Raw genomic sequence first — 24,071 nt, 5'->3', positions numbered from 1 at the left:
ATGGGCCATTTAGAGGAATCCTTCCTAAACACCCAGAATCCTTAACCCCTCACCTGGTTCAGATTAACTGATGACATATTTCCGCTCTGGATCAAGGGTGAGGACACACTATCCACATTCCTCCAGAACCTCTACACCCTCTCCCCATTCGCTTCACCTGGTCCTACTCAACCCATCAAGCCTTCCTTGATGTTGACCACCTCACAGATGGCTACATCGGTACCTCTGTCCATGTCAAACCCACCAACCGCTAGCATTACCTCCATTTCAACAGCAGCCACCCATTCCATACCAAGAAGTCCCTTCCATACCTGTGACCGTCGCGTCTGCAATGATGAGCAGTCCCTCTCAAAATACACCGAGGGTCTCACTGAGGCCTTTACAGATGAAGATGAGTAGCTTTCTTCAGAAATTCTGAAGGAAAACTATTCATGTAACATGGACTGTTGATTCTTGTTTTCAAAACACAAATGGATCCCAGAGTTTCATTCAGCATGGATTACCTAAACTGATTGAAATTATTCTTCACCAAGCTGAACATGCTCACACTCTGCATTGTTGTGTGGTAGAGTCAAAACAGAAAGTATTAGCCTGGATAACCTATCGTACTTAGGAATACCATCAGCTCCACGAATGCTCATCAATCGATCCCATTTGGTATCGTCTGTCAAGTTCTCGCTCTCAACAGTAGTAGAGTCATCAATCTGCAAAATGAATCAATTTTCCTACTGCTATCCTTCATTGTCACAATGGATATGTGTTTAACGGATTTAATATGATTTATTAATTCAGTTCTTCCTCTGTAAGCAACATTTATATCACACAAACACATGGAACAGAACGCGAATGTTGCATCTGTCCGTGATCGCATAATACACAGAAATTCAGCAGAATATGCATCCCTGAAAGACTGATGATATTGTTTATTAGTTGAACTCATCATGAAAACACTAAATCACACAAAAATTCGTCACACAATTGCACGAATACCAGAATATACAGCAAACACTGCATAATAGCAAGCATAAAAAAACCTTTCCCGCTAACATGCAGTTGAAGCACAAAGAGAACGCAGCAATAAACTGTGAGATGTGATTATCGATAGAATTTTTGATCAACTTTTGCCAGAACTGTTTCAAACACAAAGAGTAAATGAAAAATGCGCAGCGATATTCTGGGAGAAAGGAATGTCGATAATATTGTCAGTTGTACTTCGAATTTCACTCTCATCTCAGAATAGCGGCTATTATCGAAAGTCAAAACTGAAATGCGATATGAATGCAATGGGTGGGAAACAGCCCAGAAGTTGGGGAAAAAAATGATGTTCATCCAAAAAACCGGAAGACTACCCCAAAATCCGGAAATCATCTGAGAAAACTGAAAAACTTGGCAAGTATGCTTATCTTTCCAATCACCCACCACCTCTCAACAAAGTCCCACCATCCGGTCACAGAGGCGCATTCCTCTTGTGACGTAGTACCATCCAGGACAGGAGCAACCGAATTACATTCTCCACCAAGGTTTCAACAGTCTCTCGACATGTCCTGAAGTGAGAAATGTCCTACCCACTATCACGCCTCCCCCCCAAACAGCACTACTCGCCGCCCACCAAACCTGCACAATATCCTCATCCATCCCTACAGAAACCTGCTCCCAACCCCTTGCCTCGTGGGTCATATCCCTGTAATAGGCCTCAATGCAATACCTGCCCCATACATCCTCCCACCACCACCTACTTTAATCTGGTCACAAACATCTCTTAAGCCATCAAAGGCAGGGCTACCTCTGAAACCGGTCATGTGATCTACAACCTAAGTTGCAACCACTGTGCTGCATTTTATGGAGGCATGACTACCAACAAGCTGTCTGTCAGCACGAATGGCCACCGACAAACTGTGGCCAAGAAACAAGTGGACCACCCTGTTGCTGAGTACACTGCCAAACATTACAGCCTTCATTTCAATGACTGCTTCACAGCATGTGCCACATGGACCCTTCCCTCAAACACCAGCTTTTCTGAATTGTGCAGGTGGGAATTTTCCCTGTGATATATCCTACATTCCCATAATCCTCCTGTCCTCAACATTCGTTAGTCATTGTCCTCCCCCACCCAGCCCCTTCCCTGTTCCCATTCCAGCATTACACAGCCCTCATTACACCATCACACCCACCCTTTTTACTTCTCTCCTTTTCCACTAACCCTCCCCCTCTCTTCCCTACCCACCAACTAACCTCTCAACTGTACCTTGCGGCCCTACCCTCTCCCCACCTCGTCCCTGAACACTCCCGCAGCAGCACTTTACCCTGCCCCATCCTTATCCTGCTAACCCTCCTCCTCCCAGCTCCAGCCTCTCCCTTACCTCCACCTAGTTACCTCTCCAATCACGTGCTGCTGTTTATCGTCTGGTTTCAGCTGCCAGAGACTGTGGTCATGTGTGTGAGCATGATCAGTGTGTGTGTGTGTGTGTGTGTGTGTGTGTGTGTGTGTGTGTGTGTGTGTGTGTGTGTGGCCTATTTCATACAATGGCCTTGTTGGCTGAAAGCTTATTGTGTGAGGGTTTTTTTGTTGTCCCTATTAGCAACTCAGCATCCCTGGTATATGTTGAGTATCAACTATCCTTCTCATAATACAGAAACCTTGTAAGTCAATTAACCTGCTTTTTTACACTTACTGAGGGATGAATCACGTTTTCCATCAACATTGCAGCGACTCCACTGAGCCAAGGTATGTATTGCCACAAAATTTGCACCATATTCACAATTAGGATTTGTCAGAACCCCACGCAACTTTGGTATAAGATCAGGAGATCGACCAGAATATGGTCCTAAGAAAACACGTTTCTGGTCATAGTCATTGGCGTGCAAGTTGTCCCAAATAACAGGTGGCCTTCGAAGAACATCCGTTATTTCTTCAATTGATTCCACTGTAAGCAGACGTGAAATGACTTTTGAACCTGCAACAGAGAGTAAAACCGTTTTAATAAAGTTACAATTGAAAAATAGAAATTTGGAAAAAATGGCCATGTTTCAGTCATAATATACTAAGATCAAGTGTCTCTGAACTTATAAAGGATGTAATACGTTGGAAACAACAGTCAGATAAACAAATATACAACATGTATAACATGAAGTTCTGAAAATTGTCCAAAACATGAGGATTCCATTCCTACACATCATAATTCAGTACAGCTTTATTCAACAATTGTAAAATACATACGCTACAATTTTTCAAATCCATAAAAAATTGGAATTAACAGAATTGTCCTATTGCAACCTCCTGAAAATTACAGATTAAATGAGTTTTGGTCATAATTTTTCTACAAACAGTAATTGTAGAACACACACAGTAATCACTAAACTGACTGATACTATACTGTAGTATATTTGTCATCAACATGTAAATATTATATACACAGCTTAGAAAGTTGTCGTCAGCCTACCACACATAACTGAAACATTAAAAATTATAAAATCAGTAGAAACTATTTTATCTTTGCAACAAACAATGGGGCATACATTTTCACAAGTGCATAGATCACAATGAAAATAATGTTAAAATTCAAACCTGTCCACATAATATCAATCTCAGGTGCCAGTTTTGCTCCAAGAGTATTAAGATATTCTGAATTTTGCACATTAGGTGTCGCTCTAGCTGCGCAGTACTGAGTGGGACATAACATAAAGCGTGGCTGCCCCAGGTGTTGGAAAACCTCATTACTGACAGACACCTACAAAAAAAATAATACAGACATGTAATGTGGCTTAACAAAGTAGGAATGACATCTATTTTTTACCATAATTTGTTTGAAGGAGGCCACAGTATTTGTTAACAGACAGTTTGCTTTGAATTTTATAGCACTAAGCAACAGCAACCTAAGCAATGGAGTAGGACATATTCATGATTCAAGTGAGTCAGCTGAAATCACAAAAACAACAAAACTAACCTCAAACCTTGATGTGAAAGTGAGGCAAGAAAGCAATAACAAAACTAGTCAAGAAATTTCCAGAATGAAATTTTCACTCTGCAGCGGAGTTTGCACTCATGTGAAACTTCCTGGCAGAGCACTTGTCCGCAAAAGGCAAAGGTCCCAAGTTTGAGTCTCGGTCCAGCACACAGTTTTAATCTGCCAGGAAGTTCCTAGTCAAGAAATTTGACAAGAGGTGTTTATTTCAATTAAAAGAAAAAAAGCCATTTACTGAGTAAAAAGTCCAAAACAGGATAAACAAAAGTCTGAAGAAGTATTTAAAGTATTTGGAAACAACTAGGAGTCATTCCCAGGATTTAGATTTTAAACAATGCAGTCTTTGATGAATTCTCGTGCATGAACTACACCTGCTGCATCTGAATTAGAATTTGAAGAAGACTATCGGCTGTCCTATAGCCAGTCAGTTTGATAACGGTAACTGGAAAAACCAAATATGAAGCTTCATTAAAAATAATAAATTGAATAAAGAAACAAAAAGTAAGTACAGAAAAAGCACAGAAAGCGTACGGGATAGGATGTAGATAAATAGGAGCCTTATGGCTAATGTCACTAAGTGAAAGCTACGGAAAGAGAGACCAGACTGGAAAAATAGGAGACAAGGGTGTTTACAGCTGACTAGCAGACATTATAGAAAGCAAGAAAAGGGTGTACCAATCCATTACTTGTTTGGAGAAAACTGTAAAACGGTAAAATGATTCGAACAGTCATTCCAAATCTCTCTTTGTGGCGTAAAGTAGTAATCTTGAGAGTTTTTTAATTTGTATATACCATAGCTACATGTTTGTCAACATTACCTGTGCATGAGCGAAAGACTGGAAAACTTCTTTATCAGCTTCTGACATTTCAGGTTCTATATCATCAAACAAGAGTGCAAATGCAGAGCAACCAAACTGAGAGACCTGTAAACAAATGAAACTAATAAATCATTCCTCCCAATTTATAGTAAACAAAAGCATAATTCAATTTAAATTTCCACATAGTTTGAAGGATATGATTAAAGTTCATTCATCTGCTAGTTCAAACAGTAATGCACAGCTGTTCTGTACACACATATTCCTTGATAAGAAAACAACATACTTGTTAAAACATGATTGTGTTCATTGCTTTCCTTTAATTATTTTGTACTAGGAAGTAAACTCTCCAAATAAAAAGTACTGAAAAGCGAAGCAAATACAACCAAATACAGCCAGCTATAAATACCACATACAGTAATATATTAGTAGGAAACTGCTTTGAGCTGCCTTTCCTGAGGGCGTAACAGATAAAAATATCGAATGTGCATGAAGCAGTAATCACATTGTCAATCAACAGGAAAAAGTTTAAAACATTTCAATACAACATAAAATTTGCTTACCGTATTTACTCGAATCTAAGCAGCAATTTTTTTCCGGTTTTTGTAATCCAAAAAACCGCCTGTGGCTTAGAATCGAGTGCAAAGTAAGTGGATGTTCTGAAAAATGTTGGTAGGTGCCGCCACAACTAACTTCTGCCGTCGAATATATGTAGCGCTACACAGGCATACTTAGCAGGCACAAAGATAAATACTGGCGCAAAAACCTCTGTGTCATTAAAGAAAAAAGAAAAAAAAAAAAAGAAAAGGGAGAGGTGGAAGACGAGCTTTTTTCTCCGCTCCGAGTTTCAACCACTGCATTTTCATACATTATCCAACGAAGTAAATACAAATTCTGTATTGTTCATCTTCAATTGTAGCAGCATTTCAATGTACTACAAAAATCCAACTGGCAAGACTGTTTGGGATGTGTGTCAATATGGCTAACTCTACGTTTTGAATTTTTTCCTACCTGTGAGAAGAGATGGTTGCTAATAAGAACTTTTATGAATTGTGAATCACACGCAGTATTCTCTTCACCATAAGAATAATACGAATATAAACATTTTGCCATGTATTCTTTCATGTTTGCTGCTATCTCATTTAAATCCTGCCTGCCTAATAAACTACGAAACTAGAGTGAGACAATAGCAAACGCGGAAGAATATACATATCATGTCATGTTTATATCCGTATTATTCTTACGCCTAATAGTGATACAGTCAGAAATGAAGCATGGCAGTTGACTAGATTTTTAAATCTAAGATGACTTTAATTTCTGCGCAGAATGTAATGTACCGGTACCAAAGAGGCGTCTGCAAAGATTTTCAAACGGAGAAAAATTTTCGCTGAACTCTCATTCAGAACATCTTCTATCATACACAGTCTATTATTTGGTTCTTGTTGATCATTATCAAAGAAAGCAGCAGTGTAAGTAACAACAAATAGCAGTCTCTTGCCATTGTTTCGCTAATGAAACGATTCCTCTCTTTTTTTTTATTGTAAGCGGCGATAGCGCGCACAAAAGCAAGCTATGCCGCGAGCGGCGACAGGTCGTAAACACTCATCATCAGAATGCGACAAACAATGCATGACACAGTACAGTAATGCATTTTCAACTTACAGTGGTGTAAAAACCTATAACAAAGAGAACGGCACTTATCAGATCAAAGAAAAATAAGCAATCACTTCAAACTAGATGAAGCACGTGAAAAAGGAAGGGTACCGTACCCGTATAAATAAGGACAGAGCACTTGACGCATAGCAAGGCTACCTGGTAAAGCTTAACTGCTAAGCTTACGACTCAAACCAAACTACTGTAGCTGAATCGTCATTCATTCGACCTAAATTGTGCCTCATATTACAATGGACCAATTTTGTTTCGATTTGGAGGTGGAGTCTAAAACTTTTCTCTCCCCTTGAATTTCGAGTCTCAAATTTCAGGTGCAGCTTAGATTGGGGAAAATTTTTATTCCTTGATTTCGAGTCTCATTTTTCATGTGCAGCTTAGATTCGAGTAAATACGGAAACAAAAAAAAGAAAAAAAACAGGAAAACATAAAGCTGTAAATTGATTCAATAGACGGCTTTCAGGGAGGTATCTTTTTATGAAAGTAGTAACTGTAAAACACTTGCGGCATTTAAAACTATCCTAATTTACTGAGGAAACCACAGCAGTTCAAACAAAGCCTTGTGAAGATTTTACTAAGCGCGTGTGTGTGTGTGTGTGTGTGTGTGTGTGTGTGTGTGTGTGTGTGTGTGTGGGGGGGGGGGGGGGGGGCATTACCACTGCTCAAAAGCCAATTAAATTATAAGTACCATTATAAACTAGCTGCCTAAGGTAGTTGGCAGATTAGAGGCAGGCAAAATGTGTCATATCCATTGATACCAAGTACAATAAATTACTGCAGTGCTCATACCTGCTTTGAGTCAAAGTGAAACATGTGATACCTTTTGTTTCTATGATTTTTACACATAAGTTTAGTGAACACCAACAAGAATGACTTTTTATGACACATAAAGAAACGCTCATAAAACTTCAGTAATCTCGTGCTGCAAAAGAAATTCTAGAATCCTGTTCAAAATAAGTGTTATGCAGAGACTGTAGCAATAAAATTTTTACTTTATTATAATCCCTCCCATTGACCATGTCAATCAGGTTATTAATTTCAGTCAATGATGACCATCTTCAGACCTTAAATACACACACAGAGGTAATGTGACATACAAATATATCCAAATTACACAAATAAAGAATAAGAAATCCATTTAAGTAACACAGAAACATTTCCATACCTAAGTGGAGTCAGTATAATAAACATACTGTGTCTTTATCTATAAAAATGGTGCAATCACAATGATTATCCACAAAAGCTTCATTAAAAAGTTAATGTATCTACTCAGGTGTGAGAGTGCTGCCGTGTAGCTTAAATTGATTTCTGATACTGTATTTGTGTAATTTGGATATATTTGTAAGTCATCACTGACTGAAATGAAAAACCTGACTTATAAACGCTTGTGGTCTGCAATTGACATTATAATAAAATAAATATTTCCTTAATTGCTGGAAAACTATACTGCGTCACACCTTGTAAATGAACTATATTAGCTTGGAAAAAAGCTCAGAGATAATCGGTCTTCACATACAATGTCTGCCGAGAACGGGGACTAATTATGGTGTGAGAAACTCTCAGCTATATACACTAACCATGGCTTCAGAGTATGAATGTAGAAAATTAGGGGGTTGAAATCACGAAACTCACAAGGAGAGGTCCCCAATGGTGGGATCAACTTTTTGAAAGCATCTACACAGTAATGTACATTAAGATCCCAGACACCACACACTGTAGCCATTCACTCTGCTGAACCCTCGTTTGCGAATAGTTGACGGAAATAAAATTCAGAATTTTGCACGACCTTCAATAGTGTTAAAAAAGTGTTGCTGTGTAGATTGGCTGTGTGCTGTAATGGGGAGAATAATGCTTTAACGTGTAGAAGGCTGCAGGTTCAAACCTTATCAAGTAATTCTTTTTTTTATATGTTTAAATCTTTATAAACTTGACTTTGATCATTAGTTTTATTGAATTAAGTCTTTAAATGTAATTTTATATTTCTATTCCTTTGTCACATCATTTTGATAATCATATCAACTTCTTCATTTGCACTCATTTTTTTCCCTATCATTCTCTTTCCGTTTGAAATCTTTGTTCATGTGATTTTCATTAATTTTACGTACTAATTTCGATTTAATTTCCTTTTTTGTCTAAATCTTCATATGTGTTATTTTGTCCATAGTTCAATAGAAATTTAGGCTTTGTTTTAAATGTTTGTATGATGATTACCATTCAAAAAAATTCACATTGCATAACAAAAAATACATTTCTGAAACCACGGCACAGTCAATATACAAGCATTGTTCAATAAGTAATGCCCCACATCTTCTAAAAAAGCCCTTAATATACAATGACAGAAATCCTCGTTGGTGCTTCAAATTTGATGTTTGTTCTGTGCGCTGGTGAAGCTTCAAACCTTTCTGGCAGATGACAATACAGCGTCAAAATGGCGCCTACATACGCCTCATGTTACAAGCAGCATGCTGTTACTGAATTCTTGTGTGCAGAAAAAGAAACTGTGGTGAACATCCATAAACATTTTTGTGCAGTGTATGGCAATGCTGCAGTTGAAAGGAGTACAGTTGGGCGATGGGTAAAGAAAGTGAGGAAATGCAGAAACAGAGCTCCATGATCATCCACTCTCATGGTGTCCTGTCACAGCCACTGCTCCAGACATGATGAATGATGTGGATATCATTATTTGTACCGACCAGCGTTATCACAACTTGACAACTGGCTCTACAGTTGTCGGCCAGAATTGGAAGTGCATCTGCAGTGATCAAGACTCTCGGATATTCATAGAGGTGCTCACAATGGGTTCCATGAATGCTCACAAGAGACCACAAGATTCAAAGAAAGGCCATTTCATCTGAATTGTTGGAGTGTTCTGAGACCGACGCAGAGGCCTTTCTGTCATGGATCGTAACGTTGGTCGAAAGCTGGGTGCACCACTTTGCACCAGAAACAAAAAGGCAGTCCATGGGGTGACATCATCCTCATTCACTACAAAAGAAGAAATTCAAGACAACACACTCTGGAGGAGAAGTCATGGTGACAGTCTTCCGGGATTGTGATGGTGTCATTCTTATGGATGTGATACGAAGTAGGTTAACCATCAATTCAGAGGCATATGTGAAGACTCTGAATAAACTTAAGAACGGTTCCCAACATGTTCGATCGGACAAGGATCCAGCAGTAATCTTGCTCCAACACAATAATGCATGCCCAGAAACAAGTCTGAGAACCCGGGAACACATCGCCAAATTGGGTTGGACATCACTGCCTCATCTACCCTGACACCCCTGGACTTCCATCTCTTTAGGCCGCTTAAAGATTCTTTATGGGGAACAGACTTTCAAGATGACGAGAGTGTCTGTCATGCAGTGAAAACATGGCTATGCCTATAGGACAAGAGCTTTTACCAGCAGGGAATACATGCTCTTCCACAATGTTGGCGTATGGCCATAGAACTTGACAGAGACTGCACAGAAAAATAGGACATGGACAAGACATGTTGATGTATATTGTCATCAAATTCTGACTCTTAGCAATAAATATTTCTGAGAAAAAAAATGTGGGGTATTATTTATTGAGTGACCCTCATAAATAGATTATTTCATCTTTTGTTTTTTAACTGACAGATAAGTATTTTCAAATATTCTAATATCAAAACAAATAAATATAATTGAATTCACATTCACAAAAATTCCAAGTGGAAAAAGAATGGATAGAAAGAAATATGAGGGTAAATGAAGAAGTTCATATGATGTTCAAAATGATATGACAATGGAATAAAAATATAAAATTACATTTAAAACACTTAATTGAATAAAACTAATGATCAAAGTTATTTTGATAAAGATTTTAAAAAGAAAAATAAATTTAAATCACCTCACAAGGTTTGACCCCCACAACTTTCTGCACGTGAAGATATCACTGTCCACTGAATCACAAAATCAATCTGCTCATTACTACTTTGTTTGACACTACTGAAAGTCAAGTAATATACCATAGTATAGATAGTTTCAAAAAGTTTATCTTACTGCTGGGGATATCTCCCATAGTTTCTATGATTTTTATACAGAAGTTTAGTGAACACCGGTAAAGCCCATAATTTCAAAAACTACTTTTTAGCACCATTATTGTAATATTTACATTACACCACTAATGCAACATTTTTAGTTAATGATCCATGAAAATCTCATGGTGCTATTAAATTAATGAAATTTAGTGAACAATATACTTAATTTGTCACTTCTAATACTTCACCCTGGCATCTAGTCCATTTTAATTAACTTCAAGTACTACAATTTTTTTTCGTTCAAGTAATCACCAGAACCCCCTTCTCATAAGCTGCATACAATTCCCTTTATCAAACATGCTGTTTATCACTGAACATTGTACATATGATATTGTCAGTTTCCCAGATTAACAACTACTTATACTGAATACATTTGGTTGCTTGAAGATTCAGTTACAGATGGAAAGTTGTGATGCTATGAGCCATATGTTTCCAAGCCATAGCTTCCACTGGGTGGCCTGGAAGAAAGGGTAAAGTTTAACTTCCCATTGAAAAAGATGGCACAGGTAACAGAGCATACAGAGTTAAAAAAGGATCAACCAAGAAACTATTTCAATGCTACAGAAAATTCATTGTTGGGCATCAAACTGCACCTGTCTCTTTGCAAATAAGAGTACAATTCCTAATGATGTGTATTTCATAACGTAGAAGTTCTCAAAAGATCAAGCACATGGTACAGTAACAAAACACTGAACCTGCGCTTTAAAATAGTATTTTCAAATGCTCATCTGGCCAAAATGGTTTACCTAACTAATTTAAGGTGAATGCTGACAAACTACAAAGACTTCTTCAGTGGCATTATTTCCTGATATTGTTACTACTAATACACACACAATGTGTACAATGTGGTATCCTCTTGAGACATACAAACCTGTTCAAGTTTCCTCTTCAAAGCAGCTACCTCTTTGGCACTAGAATATGTTATGTCCAGGCCAGGAGAAAGAGCATAATAAAAAGTGATTCCATTTTCTTTTGCTGCAGTTATAAGACTCGTAAGATGTTCTGCTTCCTCCACTGTATACAACTCGCGCCAGTATGCCCTGTGTTTGTAGTCATCTTTTGGAGCATAGAGGTATGAATCCATTCCCCACTTTTTTAACCTGTAATGAGGAATTCAGGGTAATGAAAAATCGGAGAAAAAACAATCTAATTTATTTCAGTAAAAGATGATGAGAGGAAAAATTGTTCAAGAGACATATAAGAGAAGTGTGGAGTCAGTGCAGTGCTATCAACAATCAGGAGCATTTGATATACATTTTCTGACCTCAAAAAACACTTTTGCAATGGAGATCATGAACATATTTCTCATAAGAAGTCCAGAAGTTTGCTTGTTCTAAAAATGTTTTGATCTTACAGTTTATTAAGTAACCAATCCAACACTTTTTGATAGATCAAAATCTGATAGTAAACTCTGAGAGCAAGACTTGCATTTAAATATATGCATGTATACACAAATATACAGTGTTCTACCGAACTAAACTGTTGCGGTGCTGCTGCCTGGCCCAGATAAACTTCAATGCTGGAACAATATAGTCAGCCAGGAGACTGTAACTGAGTGTGTGTGTGTGAGGAGGAAATTGTCTGAACAAAGGGGGGCAATAAAGTATGTAGGAAGAAGATACAATACTCAGTAAAATAGTCATATCTCAAGAAGGAACTGAGAAAATTTAGCTGTGGGCAGTCTCAAGAAAAAGCAAAAGAAACAGCAACTACTGCATAACAGATGTAAAAATAACCATAGGACTTAAATATATAATAAATCTGTTTGTAATAAGGTGAATTTTTTAAGCATTTAGTGACTGCCATAATAGAACCTTAAAGCTACCTCTCACAAAACCTAAAGAAATCCTGTTAATGCATTAGAACTATCTGTGGCTTCAAAGTTAAGGTATCAAAACTCATGGATGACAAGAAAAGGAAATTGAGGGTAGGAAAGCAAAAGTTGATATACTGAACTTCATTTCAAATGTTCCTTTACAGAGGAAACACCCAAGTAATGCCACAGTTTACTCTGCTGTCACTGCAAAGATGAACAATGTTTAGTGTCAGTGGCATTGAGGTAACACTGAAATCACTAAAACTGAACAAGGATCTGGGGCCAAATGGAACTGCTGCCGGATTCTAGATAGAATCTGCAGGTTAGTTAGTTCCTCCCATAACTATAATACACTGTATATATGTCAAACAAAAAACTGTCCCCAATGGTCGGAAGAAAGCACTGATTATGCTCACGTACAAGTGAGCTGCAGGTGTGATGTACAAAACTACCATACAGTACCACTGACATTCATCAGTTATAGAATCTTAGAACTTGTTCTGAACTCAAATGAAAAGTTGTATCTCAAACAGAATGACCTTCACCATGTTAGCCAGCATGGATTTCAAAAACAACGATCTTGCCAAACTCAACTTGCACTTTTCTAACATAGCACCCCGAAAGCCATTGATAAAGGGAAGCAGGTGGCTGCCATATTTCTTGGCTGCTGAAATGTCATTTTAATCAGTACCACACCAGTGCACATTAATGAGAACACAATTATATAAGGCAGACTTTGTCGTGGTCTCTAGTACGAAGACTGCGTTGATACAGTTCCCCACACTAGTCTATCCTCTTCAAGCATTTTCATCTCTGCACAGTTACTGTAACCTACATTGATACGAACTGACTTACTAGATTCAAGCCATGGTCTCCATCTATTACTTGTATAACCCTGCACTTCCTGCCATTACCAAACTGAAGATACCCTGATGCTTCAAGATGTGCACTATCAAATAATAGCTTTTCTTAGTCAAGCTGTGCCATAAATTTATTTTTTCCCGTTTTAATTCAGTACCTCTTCACTAGTTACTCAATCTACACGCCTAATCTTCAGAATTCTTTTGTAACATCACATTTTGAAAGTTTGTATTCTTTCCTTGCCTGTCATCCATGTATTATTTCTGAGCAAAGGTACACTCCAAACAAATACCTTCAAAAAATACTTCGTAACATTTAGATTTACATTAGATGTTTTTCAGAAATGCTTTTCGTGTTGTAGCCCAAATGCATTTTATTTACTCTCTACTTTGATTACCATCAGTTAGCTCACTGCACAAACAGCAAAAAACCTCTACTACTTTTAGTGTCTTGTTTATTAACTTAATTTTTTTCAGCAGCACCTGATTTAATTAACTTAATTCCATTATCCCCCCATGAACCATGGACCTTGCCTTTGCTGGGGAGGCTTGCGTGCCGCAACGATACAGATAGCTGTACCGTAGGTGCAAGCACAATGGAGGGGTATCTGTCGAGACGGCAGACAAACGTGTGGTTCGTGAAGAGGAGCAGCAGCCTTTTCAGTAGTTGTACGGGCAACAGTCTGGATGACTGACTGATCTGGCCTTGTAACACTAACCAAAGTGGCCTTGCTGTTCTGGTACTGCGAACGGCTGAAAGCAAGGGGAAACTACAGCCGTAATTTTTCCCGAGGGCATGCAGCTTTACTGAATGATTAAATGATGGCGGCGTCCTCTTGAGTAGTATTCCGGAGGTAAAATAGTCCCCCATTCGGCTCTCCGGGTGGGGACTACTCAAGAGGATGTCGTTATCAGGAGAAAGAAAACTGGTGTTCTACGGATCAGAGCGTGGAATGTCAGATCCCTTAATCGGGCAGGTAGGTTAGAAAATTTAAAAAGGGAAATGGATAGGTTAAAGTTAGATATAGTGGGAATTAGTGAAGTTCGGTGGCAGGAGGAACAAGACTTTTGGTCAGGTGAATACAGGGTTATAAATACAAAATCAAATAGGGGTAATGCAGGAGTAGGCTTAATAATGAATAAAAAAATAGGAGTACGGGTAAGCTACTACAAACAGCATAGTGAACGCATTATTGTGGCCAAGATAGAGACGAAGGCCACGCCTACTACAGTAGTACAAGTTTATATACGAACTAGCTCTGCAGATGATGAAGAAATTGATGAAATGTACAATGAGATAAAAGAAATTATTCAGGTAGTGAAGGGAAACGAAAATTTTATAGTCATGGGTGACTGGAATTCGAAAGTAGGAAAAGGGAGAGAAGGAAACGTAGTAGGTGAATATGGATTGGGGGAGAGAAATGAAAGAGGAAGCCGCCTGGTAGAAGTTTGTGCAGAGCATAACTTAATCATAGCTAACACTTGGTTCAAGAATCATGAAAGAAGGTTGTATACATGGAAGAACCCTGGAGATATTAAAGGTATCAAATAGATTATATAATGGTAAGACAGAGATTTAGGAACCAGGTTTTAAATTGTATGACATTTCCAGGGGCAGATGTGGACTCTGACCACAATCTGTTGGTTATGAACTGTAGATTAAAACTGAAGAAACTGAAAAAAGGTGGGAATTTAAAGAGATGGGACCTGGATAAACTGAAAGAACCAGAGGTTGTACAAAGTTTCAGGGAGAGCATAAGGGAACAATTGACAGGAATGGGGGAAAGAAATACAGTAGAAGTGTTATATCCTATCCAGTAATGCCACCCGAGCCCGCTGCCAAAAAGGTTGGCAGCATCAAAGTCCGGACGCCGTCCGCATAAGCAGCGCCAGCGAGACAGTAAATCGCCGCACGTCTGCGCGCGCCACCGCTGGCTTCTGGGTTCTTAAGCGCTGGAGTCGCGAGCGCTAGGACAGTTCTGTATTCGCCGCTCAGTTGTATACTCGCCACCGAATTGTGTACTTGCTAGTCAGTTGTGTGTTCATCGCAGCAGAGTTGTTGTTTGTCGTCAGCCGACGCTGACCTAGCTGCTCCGACTCGAACTAGACAGATTTCTGTAGACACGGAGTTCACTACTGTTTCTGTATCTTCGTTAATAAAGATAAGTACCGACTTTTATTTAATCAGAGTGTTTGGGTTTTCATCTTTCTGTTCACTGTTCCAGCGGACCGGTCGGCCCGCTATTAAAAGTGTGGCGGTGACTTCGTAAGCCGTTTCTACAGCGAATTGTTTGTCCTTACGAACGCCGCCACAAAAAGAAGAAGAATGGGCAGCTTTGAGGGATGAAATAGCGAAGGCAGCAGAGGATCAAATAGGTAAAACGACGAGGGCTAGTAGAAACTCTTGGGTAACAGAAGAAATATTGAATTTAATTGATGAAAGGATAAAATATAAAAATGCAGTAAATGAAGGAAGCAAAAAGAAATACAAACGTCTCAAAAATGATATCGACAGGAAGTGCAAAATGGCTAAGCAGGGATCTCTAGAGGATAAATGTAAGGATGTAGAGGCTTATCTCACTAGGGGTAAGATAGATACTGCCTACAGGAAAATTAAAGAGACCTTTGGAGAAAGGAGAACCACTTGCATGAATATCAAGAGCTTTGATGGAAACCCAGTTCTAAGCAAAGAAGGGAAAGCAGAAAGGTGGAAGGAGTATATAGAGGGTCTATACAAGGGCGATGTACTTCAGGACAATATTATGGGAATGGAAGAGGATGTAGATGAAGATGAAATGGGAGATATGATACTGCGTGAAGAGTTTGACAGAGCACTGAAAGACCTGAGTCGAAACAAGGCCCCCGGAGTAGACAACATTCCATTGGAACTACTGACGGCCTTGGGAGAGCCAGTCCTGACAAAACTCTACCATCTGGTGAGCAAGATGTATGAAACAGGCGAAATACCCTCAGACCTCAAGAAGAATATAATAATTCCAATCCCAAAGAAAGCAGGTGTTGACAGATGTGAGAATTACCGAACAATCAGTTTAATAAGCCACAGCTGCAAAATACTAACACAAATTCTTTACAGACGAATGGAAAAACTAGTAGAAGCCGACCTCGGGGAAGATCAGTTTGGATTCCGTAGATATGTTGGAACACGTGAGGTAATACTGACCTTACGTCTTATCTTAGAAGAAAGATTAAGGAAAGGCAAACCTACGTTTCTAGCATTTGTAGACTTAGAGAAAGCTTTTGACAATGTTGATTGGAATACTCTCTTTCAAATTCTGAAGGTGGCAGGGGTAAAATACAGGGAGCGAAAGGCTATTTACAATCTGTACAGAAAGCAGATGGCAGTTATAAAAGAGTTGAGGGGTATGAAAGGGAAGCAGTGGTTGGGAAGGGTGTGAGACAGGGTTGTAGTCTATCCCCAATGTTATTCAATCTGTATATTGAGCAAGCAATAAAGGAAACAAAAGAAAAGTTCGGAGTAGGTATTAAAATCCATGGAGAAGAAATAAAAACTTTGAGGTTCGCCGATGACATTGTAATTCTGTCAGAGACAGCAAAGGACTTGGAAGAGCAGTTGAACGGAATGGACAGTGTCTTGAAAGGAGGGTATAAGATGAACATCAACAAAAGCAAAACGAGGATAATGGAATGTAGTCGAATTAAGTCGGGTGATGCTGAGGGAATTAGATTAGGAAATGAGACACTTAAAGTAGTAAAGGAGTTTTGCTATTTGGGGAGCAAAATAACCGATGATGGTCGAAGTAGAGAGGATATAAAATGTAGACTGGCAATGGCAAGGAAAGCGTTTCTGAGGAAGAAAAATTTGTTAACATTGAGTATAGATTTAAATGTCAGGAATTCGTTATTGAAAGTATTTGTATGGAGTGTAGCCATGTATGGAAGTGAAACGTGGATGATAAATAGTTTAGACAAGAAGAGAATAGAAGCTTTCAAAATGTGGTGCTACAGAAGAATACTGAAGATTAGATGGGTAGATCGCGTAACTAATGAAGAGGTATTGAATAGAATTGGGGAGAAGAGGAGCTTGTGGCACAACTTGACTAGAAGAAGGGATCGGTTGGTAGGACATGTTCTGAGGCATCAAGGGATCACCAATTTGGTATTGGAGGGCAGCGTGGAGGGTAAAAATTGTAGAGGGAGACCAAGAGATGAATACACGAAGCAGATTCAGAAGGATGTAGGTTGCAGTAAGTACTGGGAGATGAAGAAGCTTGCACAGGATAGAGTAGCATGGAGAGCTGCATCAAACCAGTCTCAGGACTGATGACAACAACAACAACAACAACAATTCCATTATCCTTGTTTTGCTTTTACTGATGTTCATCTTATATCCTTCTCTCAAGACACTAGCCATTCCATCCAACTGCTCTTGCAAGTACCCTGTTGACACTGACAATTACAATGTCATCGGCGAACTGCGAATTTTTATTTCTTCTCCCGGAACTTTAACTCCCTTTCCACATTTCTCCTTGGTTTCCTTCACTGCTTGCTCGATGTACAGACTGAATAACAACAGGGAGATGCTACAATCCTGTTTCACTCCTCCTCAACCATTGCTCCTCTTTCAAGCCCTCTTTATTTAACTGCATTGTAGTTTCTGCACACACTGTATTTAGCACTTTGCTCCCTGTATTTTACCCCTCCTACCTTCAGAATTTCAAAGTGTGTATTCCAATCAACACTGTCAAATCTTTCACTGAATCTACAAGTGCTATAAAGTATGTTTGCTTTTATTTTGTCTATCTTCTAAGGTGGACAGTCAGTAATGTCTCGTGTATTCCTACATTTCTCTGAAACCCAAACTGGTCTCCCTGAGGTTGGTTTCTACCAGTTTTCTGAGGTTGGTTTCTACCAGTTTTCTCAGTCATCTGTAATTAATATGCATCAGCATTTTGCAACCATTATGCTTTAAATGAACAGTTTGGCAATATTCACACCTGTCATGACCTACCTTCCTTGGAGCAGGAATTATTATACCGTTCTTGATGTTTTATGGTTATTTTGTCTGTCTCATAAATCTTCAATACAAGGCGAAATAGTTGTCATGTGTGCCTCTCCCAAAGATCTCAGCAACTCTGATGTAATGTCATCTACACCAGGGGACTTTTTTCGACCTGCGTCTTTCAAAGTTCTGCTAAAGTCCTCTTTCTCTTTCTATAATATTGTCTTCAAGTTAGTTTCCCTTATACAGGTCCCCTATATATTCCTTCCACCATTCAGCTTTCCCTTCATTGCTACATACAGGCTTGCCATCTGAGCTCGATATTCATACAGCTGTTTCTCTTTTCTCCAAAGGTTTCTTTCACTTTCCTACATAATACATCTACCTTTCCCATCATCAGATATGCTTCTACAGCCTTGCATTTCTTGTCTAGCCATTCCTGCTTTGCCAGTTTGCACTTCCTATCAATTAAATTATTCTGTCACTAGTATTCCCTTTTGTTTGCTTCATTTGCTGTATTTTTATATTTTCTCCTTTTGCCACTTACATTCAATGTCTTCTGCATTAGCATATAAGGTATCAAACTATATGTGCCTGAAGTGAGGATTTGTTGCTAGGGAGAAAGCAACGTGTTATCTTGGATAGAGGGTCATCAAAAGATGTAGAAATATCTCCATGCTTGCCTCAGGGGAAGCACTTCTTGGTCATTACTGTTCGTGTTACATATTAATGATGTAATAGACACTATTAACAGAAATCTCAGATCTCACACATTTCGCAGATGATGCAGGTACATATAATGAAGCACATAAACCAGCTATACTAAGATTTAATAAGATTTCAAACGGTGGCGAAAACTGGAAACTGTTTTAAAAGTTCACAAATTTAAAATTTTGCATTCACATAACACAAAAAATTATCAGCAAGTCACAAGTACAATCAATCAATTTGTTAAAGCATACTGCAAAGTTTCAGGAACCAACTGTTTGTGGGTAATATACTACAGACTCCTGCATGTCAGTCTCATGAGGGCCACGAAGAAAAGATTAGACTAATTACACTATGCATAGATGCTTTCAAGTTGTCATTCTTCCAACACTCCATAATATGAAAACAGAATGGGAAGAAGCCCTAATATATGTGGTCTTGAAGAATAATCTGTGCTCGGTGAGGATCTGTCAAACATTTAGGTTGGCACCTTAAAACCTGACAGCAATTTTTGCAAGTGCTTACCAATTTGAAGACTGAATATTCTTTGTAAATCTACTGATAAAAATATCTTTTTTTTCCAGAAGTAATTTTTACATACATTCAGTTAGAACCATAAAGGCTACAATAAAAACAAGGAGACAAAATGACTTACCTACAGGAGGCGAAATTATACGTACCACTGACTGATATACAAAAGTGGCTTGGTACGTCTGGTACAAAGCAAGAAAATAATGTTTGTTTCATGAACAACTCGCCTTACCTCTCGACATAGTCTCCTTTCAGGGATAAACACTTGGTCTAGCGATCCATCAGCTTTTACATCCCATCAGAAAAATGGATGTGTCAAACTTCACATAATATTCATTGATTGCAACTACCACTTTCTCATTTGATGAAAATTTCTTCTGAGCAAGCCCAAGTTTCAAGGTAGGGAACAGGAAGAGGTCACTGGGGGTCAAGCTGGATGGATAGTGTGGATGAAGAATTAATTCAAAGCCCTATTCATGCACTTCCATCATTGTTATTGCTGATGTGTGGGATAGGGCATTATCCTGGTGAAAGATCCCTTTTTCAAGTGTCAACCATGTCTTTTTTCAGTCAAATGCAATTTTCAGACCTTCCAATAATGAAGCATTATGGGGGTTCAGTTACGGTTCTGCCTATTTCCAAGTAATCAATTAGAATTATTCCTTGGGACTCCCTAAAACAGTGGCCATCACCTTACCAGCTGACAAAATGGTCTCTGCCTTCTTCAGTGCATTTTCACCAGATTATGTACATTTTTTTGACTGCCATTTTGACTCTGGTGTGAACTGATGGCTCCATGGCTCCACTTTTCAGCAGTCACAAACTGGTGCAAGAAATCTTGCAGGCTGTGATTAAACTTCACTAGACATGGTGTTGAAATGTTGTGCCACATGTGCTTTTGCTTGAATGTGAGCAATCGTGGCACCCACATACACACAGGACACAGCTTCTTCATAGCCAGTTCTTCATTAAGGACATTATGCACTTGCTCAGCTGAGAAGACTAGCATCTCAGCAATCTCATGAATTTTTATTCGGCGGTCTTCCATTACCATATCATGGACTTTGTCAATGGTTTCTTTTATGGTGACCTCAATTGGACGGCCAGAGCATGCTTCATTTTCAGTTCTTGTCTGACCACGTTTAATTTCACTAACCCAAAAGTAAATGGTCTTCAATGATTGTGCAGAGTCCCCATGAACTTCATCCAGTTTTGTTTTGATATGTGTAGTAGTACAACTCTTCAAATGAAAATGTTTGATACCAGCACAAAACTCAGTTTCCTTAATTTTCAATCACGGTTGACAGAGTGATCAAACCAGATGGCTGTCAACAATGAACTGTATGCTGTACATTGTCCAAATCCTAGATACGATCCTTGGAATCATCAAGATTACCACCCATGATGACACAACAAAAATGTTACATTCTCTCATGGAAATTTACCAGACTTATCAAACCAACCTCATTCATAAAAGTACAAAAACTTTCCGAGGTTACAGAATCATAAGTGTATTCCTCCTTATCAATGTCATCCTTCACTCTCATAAGAAGTTGGACACTGTCATCCGGGGTTTTGAAATGACCTAGCTCCCTTTCTATACTTCCTCAAACAAACCTTTTCTCCCTGAGGAGGGACCAGCAAGTCCAAAAGCTAGGATAAATTTGATTTTTCTTTTTTTTCCATTAAGTACTTAGCACTTTGGCTCCTAAAGGTAATTAATAGCTAGTCATTCACCCCCACTGCGATTTTATGGTCTTCTCATCTTAATTGTCCTCTTATCTGATGCATCAACTTAAACAGGATACCTCAAGTACTATCACCTCCTGTGGATCCTATCTCCTCCACAGGAAGTATGGAATATATCACTATTTGTCCAGATGACTGTGAGTGGCATATCAATGGTAGGACTGGTGACAGAGACTAGAAAGAACTCAGCGTGTTCAAGGTGCTTTTTAAATTGGAACTGATTCAATGAGTCTCACTTCACCTACGGGAGAAACCTGCTGTGTGCCATTTCAAGAAGAAGTAAACACATAAGTGTAAAAGTCTATTAATTGTTGTTGGCATTTCAACGTTTGGCGAATAATGGTACCCCTTAAAGAAATGGTAACCATAAGTGGGCAGGAACAGCAAGTGCACTCGGTGTGTAACCTGGTACCTCATTCAACACAATGATGAAGCTATTCTGGCAGCTACTGAGGGAAGAGGATGGAATCAACTGCAGACTGTGGCACATGCTGGAACGAACAATGGTTGGTTGTTTTGGGGTTTGATGGGGGCTAAACATCGAGGTCATCAGTCCCCTGTTCCAAACAGACATACTTGTAAAAGGCCTATACAGTAAAAGTGTAACCTCTGCACCCAGAGGGAGGAAACACCAAGGGGTACAGAGCTAAAAAGAACACCGCAGCAACACAAAATAGAGGACACGTAAAAGGAGCAGAGCAAATAGTTGACTAGAGTAAAACAGACTACAGTGGTTGATGGATCAGGTAAAAGGTCAACCACTCAACTAAAAACGAAGAACCTCCAGCTGGAAAGCATTGACAGAGATACCAACACAACTTGCTACCATAAGAGACACTATTTTGGTATCCACGTTACAATTAAAAGTCACTGGAGTGGGTGTAGGCTGAGAAATCATGCGAGAGTGCCCACACTAGAGTGAGTGATAAAACCCAGCTGCACGGATAAAACGTAAAACTGAGTCAGCTATAGAGGCATCGTCACCTAGAATTAAAGGAAGTGCAGCTGGTAAATTAAAGGACTGCCACAAGGGGGCTGAAAGGGGGTAGTTCATCAGAAGATGGACCACTGTCAGCCCTGCATCACAGCGACACTTCAGCAGGTTCTCACGACAAAGGGGATAGCTGTGGGTCAACCACGTATGTCCAATTCGGAAACAGCAGAGAAGAACTGAGGCCCTACACATGCCCCTCAAGAATGAGTTCCATATGGCCATGGACGACTTGACCATGTGGAGCTTATTTGGCATGTTCAAGACAGACCATTCAGAGCTCCAGACATCGCAGACCTTGCGATGTAGGGCTAACTGGAGGTCTCTTTCCACGAGACCAAGCTCCAGGGGTGGCGAAGTGGTGGCCTGCTTGGCCAACCGATTGACACGTTCGTTTCCTGGAATGCCGATGTGGCCCGGGGTCCACACACGTCGCTGAACAACCACACTCGGCAAGAGCAAAAACAGCATCTTGAATACCGCGCACCAAAGGGTCCTGAGAAAAACACTGGTCAAGTGCTTGCAATCCACTCAGGAAGTCACTGCTTATGACAAATGACTCCCCACGACAGGAGGAAAGGTGAGAGAGTGCACGATAAAGAGCAACCAGCTCCGGAGTGAAAACACTGCTCCCACAAGGCAGGGAATGCTGCTCAACGTAGTCGCCATGGATGAAAGCAAACCCAGTGCATCCATTGACCACAGAACCATCGGTGTAGACTACATCTGCATCGCGAAACGAGGCAAGAAGAGCCAGGAATTGTTGACAAACACTGGCAGGTGGAACGGAGGACTTGGAGTTGCAGGACAAATCCAAGTAAAGCCGCAAACAAGGGAGGGACCAAGGGGTAGAAGAAGAGGGCCGGAAGGATGGTGGAAGGGGAAAGGACTCGAGTGACGAGAGAAGGGAATGAACGCAGACTGCGATCGGGTGACCCGACCTAGGCCGCCATTGTGGGGAGGGGACTGCAGAAGATGGAAAAAGGAGCCTCCGGTTTGGGTGGTCGGGCGAGGCATGGACGCGGGTGATGTATGACGTAAGCAACTGTTGTCAGCGGAATCGAAGGGGAGGGCTTCTACAAGAAAGCTAGTCACCGGACTAGTGCAGAAGGCACCTGTCGCCAGTCTGACGACACAATGGAGAATCGAGTCGAGGATCTGCAACAGTGAAGGTGCTGCTGAGTTGTACACCACGCTCCCGTAGTCGAGACGGGACTGAACTAAGGCCTTATAGAGCTGTAGGAGGGTTGTTCGTGCAGCCCCCCAAACGGTGTGGCTGAGGCAGCGAAGGATGTTGAGGTGCCGCCAGCACCGTTGTTTACGCTCGCGAAGATGAGGTGTCCAAGTGAGCTGAGCATCAAACAGCATGCCAAGGAAGTGATGCGTCTCCTCAAGGAGCTCTGGATAGAGGTGGACCATTCAACGATGACAGAAATGCATCACTCGGGTCTTAGAGACTGATAACTGAAAAGCATGGTTGGATGCCCAAAAATGTGCCTTACTGATAGCTCCCTGCAGTCGCGGCTCAGTGACACTGATGCTTGGGGAACTGTAATAAAGACAAAAGTCATTGGCATATAGAAAGGAACAGACCGATGAGCCCACCACAGCCGCAAGACCATTAATCGCCACCAAAAAGAGGGTAACACTGACAAGGGAACCTCCCAATCGCACCCCCCCTCAGATTTAGTTATAAGATGGCACAGTGGATGGGCCTTGAAAAACTGAACACAGATCAATGGAGAAAACAGGAAGAAGTTGTGTGGAACTATGAAAAAATAAGCAAAATATAAAAAGTGAGTAGTCCATGCACAAGATATGCAATACAAGGATAGTGTGAGATACAGAGCGCCGTGGTCCCACGGTTAGCATGAGCAGCTGCGGAACGAGAGGTCCTTGGTTCAAGTCTTCCCTCGCGTGAAAAGTT

General features: G+C 40.0%; 1 protein-coding gene across 1 annotated transcript in view; it reads right to left on the bottom strand.

Annotated features, from left to right (window-relative positions):
* LOC124787878 (protein O-GlcNAcase) overlaps positions 1 to 24,071 on the bottom strand; it is a 158,150-nt gene that overhangs the window by 77,738 nt on the left and 56,341 nt on the right. The window contains exons 3-6 of the mRNA XM_047254854.1: positions 11,380 to 11,608; positions 4,781 to 4,885; positions 3,566 to 3,728; positions 2,673 to 2,954 (exon numbers count right to left, since the gene is read on the bottom strand). Coding sequence (XP_047110810.1) covers positions 2,673 to 2,954; positions 3,566 to 3,728; positions 4,781 to 4,885; positions 11,380 to 11,608 — 779 coding nt within the window. The remainder of the gene's footprint in view (positions 1 to 2,672; positions 2,955 to 3,565; positions 3,729 to 4,780; positions 4,886 to 11,379; positions 11,609 to 24,071) is intronic.

This window comes from Schistocerca piceifrons, chromosome 3, assembly GCF_021461385.2.
Source record: "Schistocerca piceifrons isolate TAMUIC-IGC-003096 chromosome 3, iqSchPice1.1, whole genome shotgun sequence".
Lineage (NCBI taxonomy): Eukaryota > Metazoa > Arthropoda > Insecta > Orthoptera > Acrididae > Schistocerca > Schistocerca piceifrons.
This window is presented reverse-complemented; position numbering and strand designations above follow the sequence as displayed.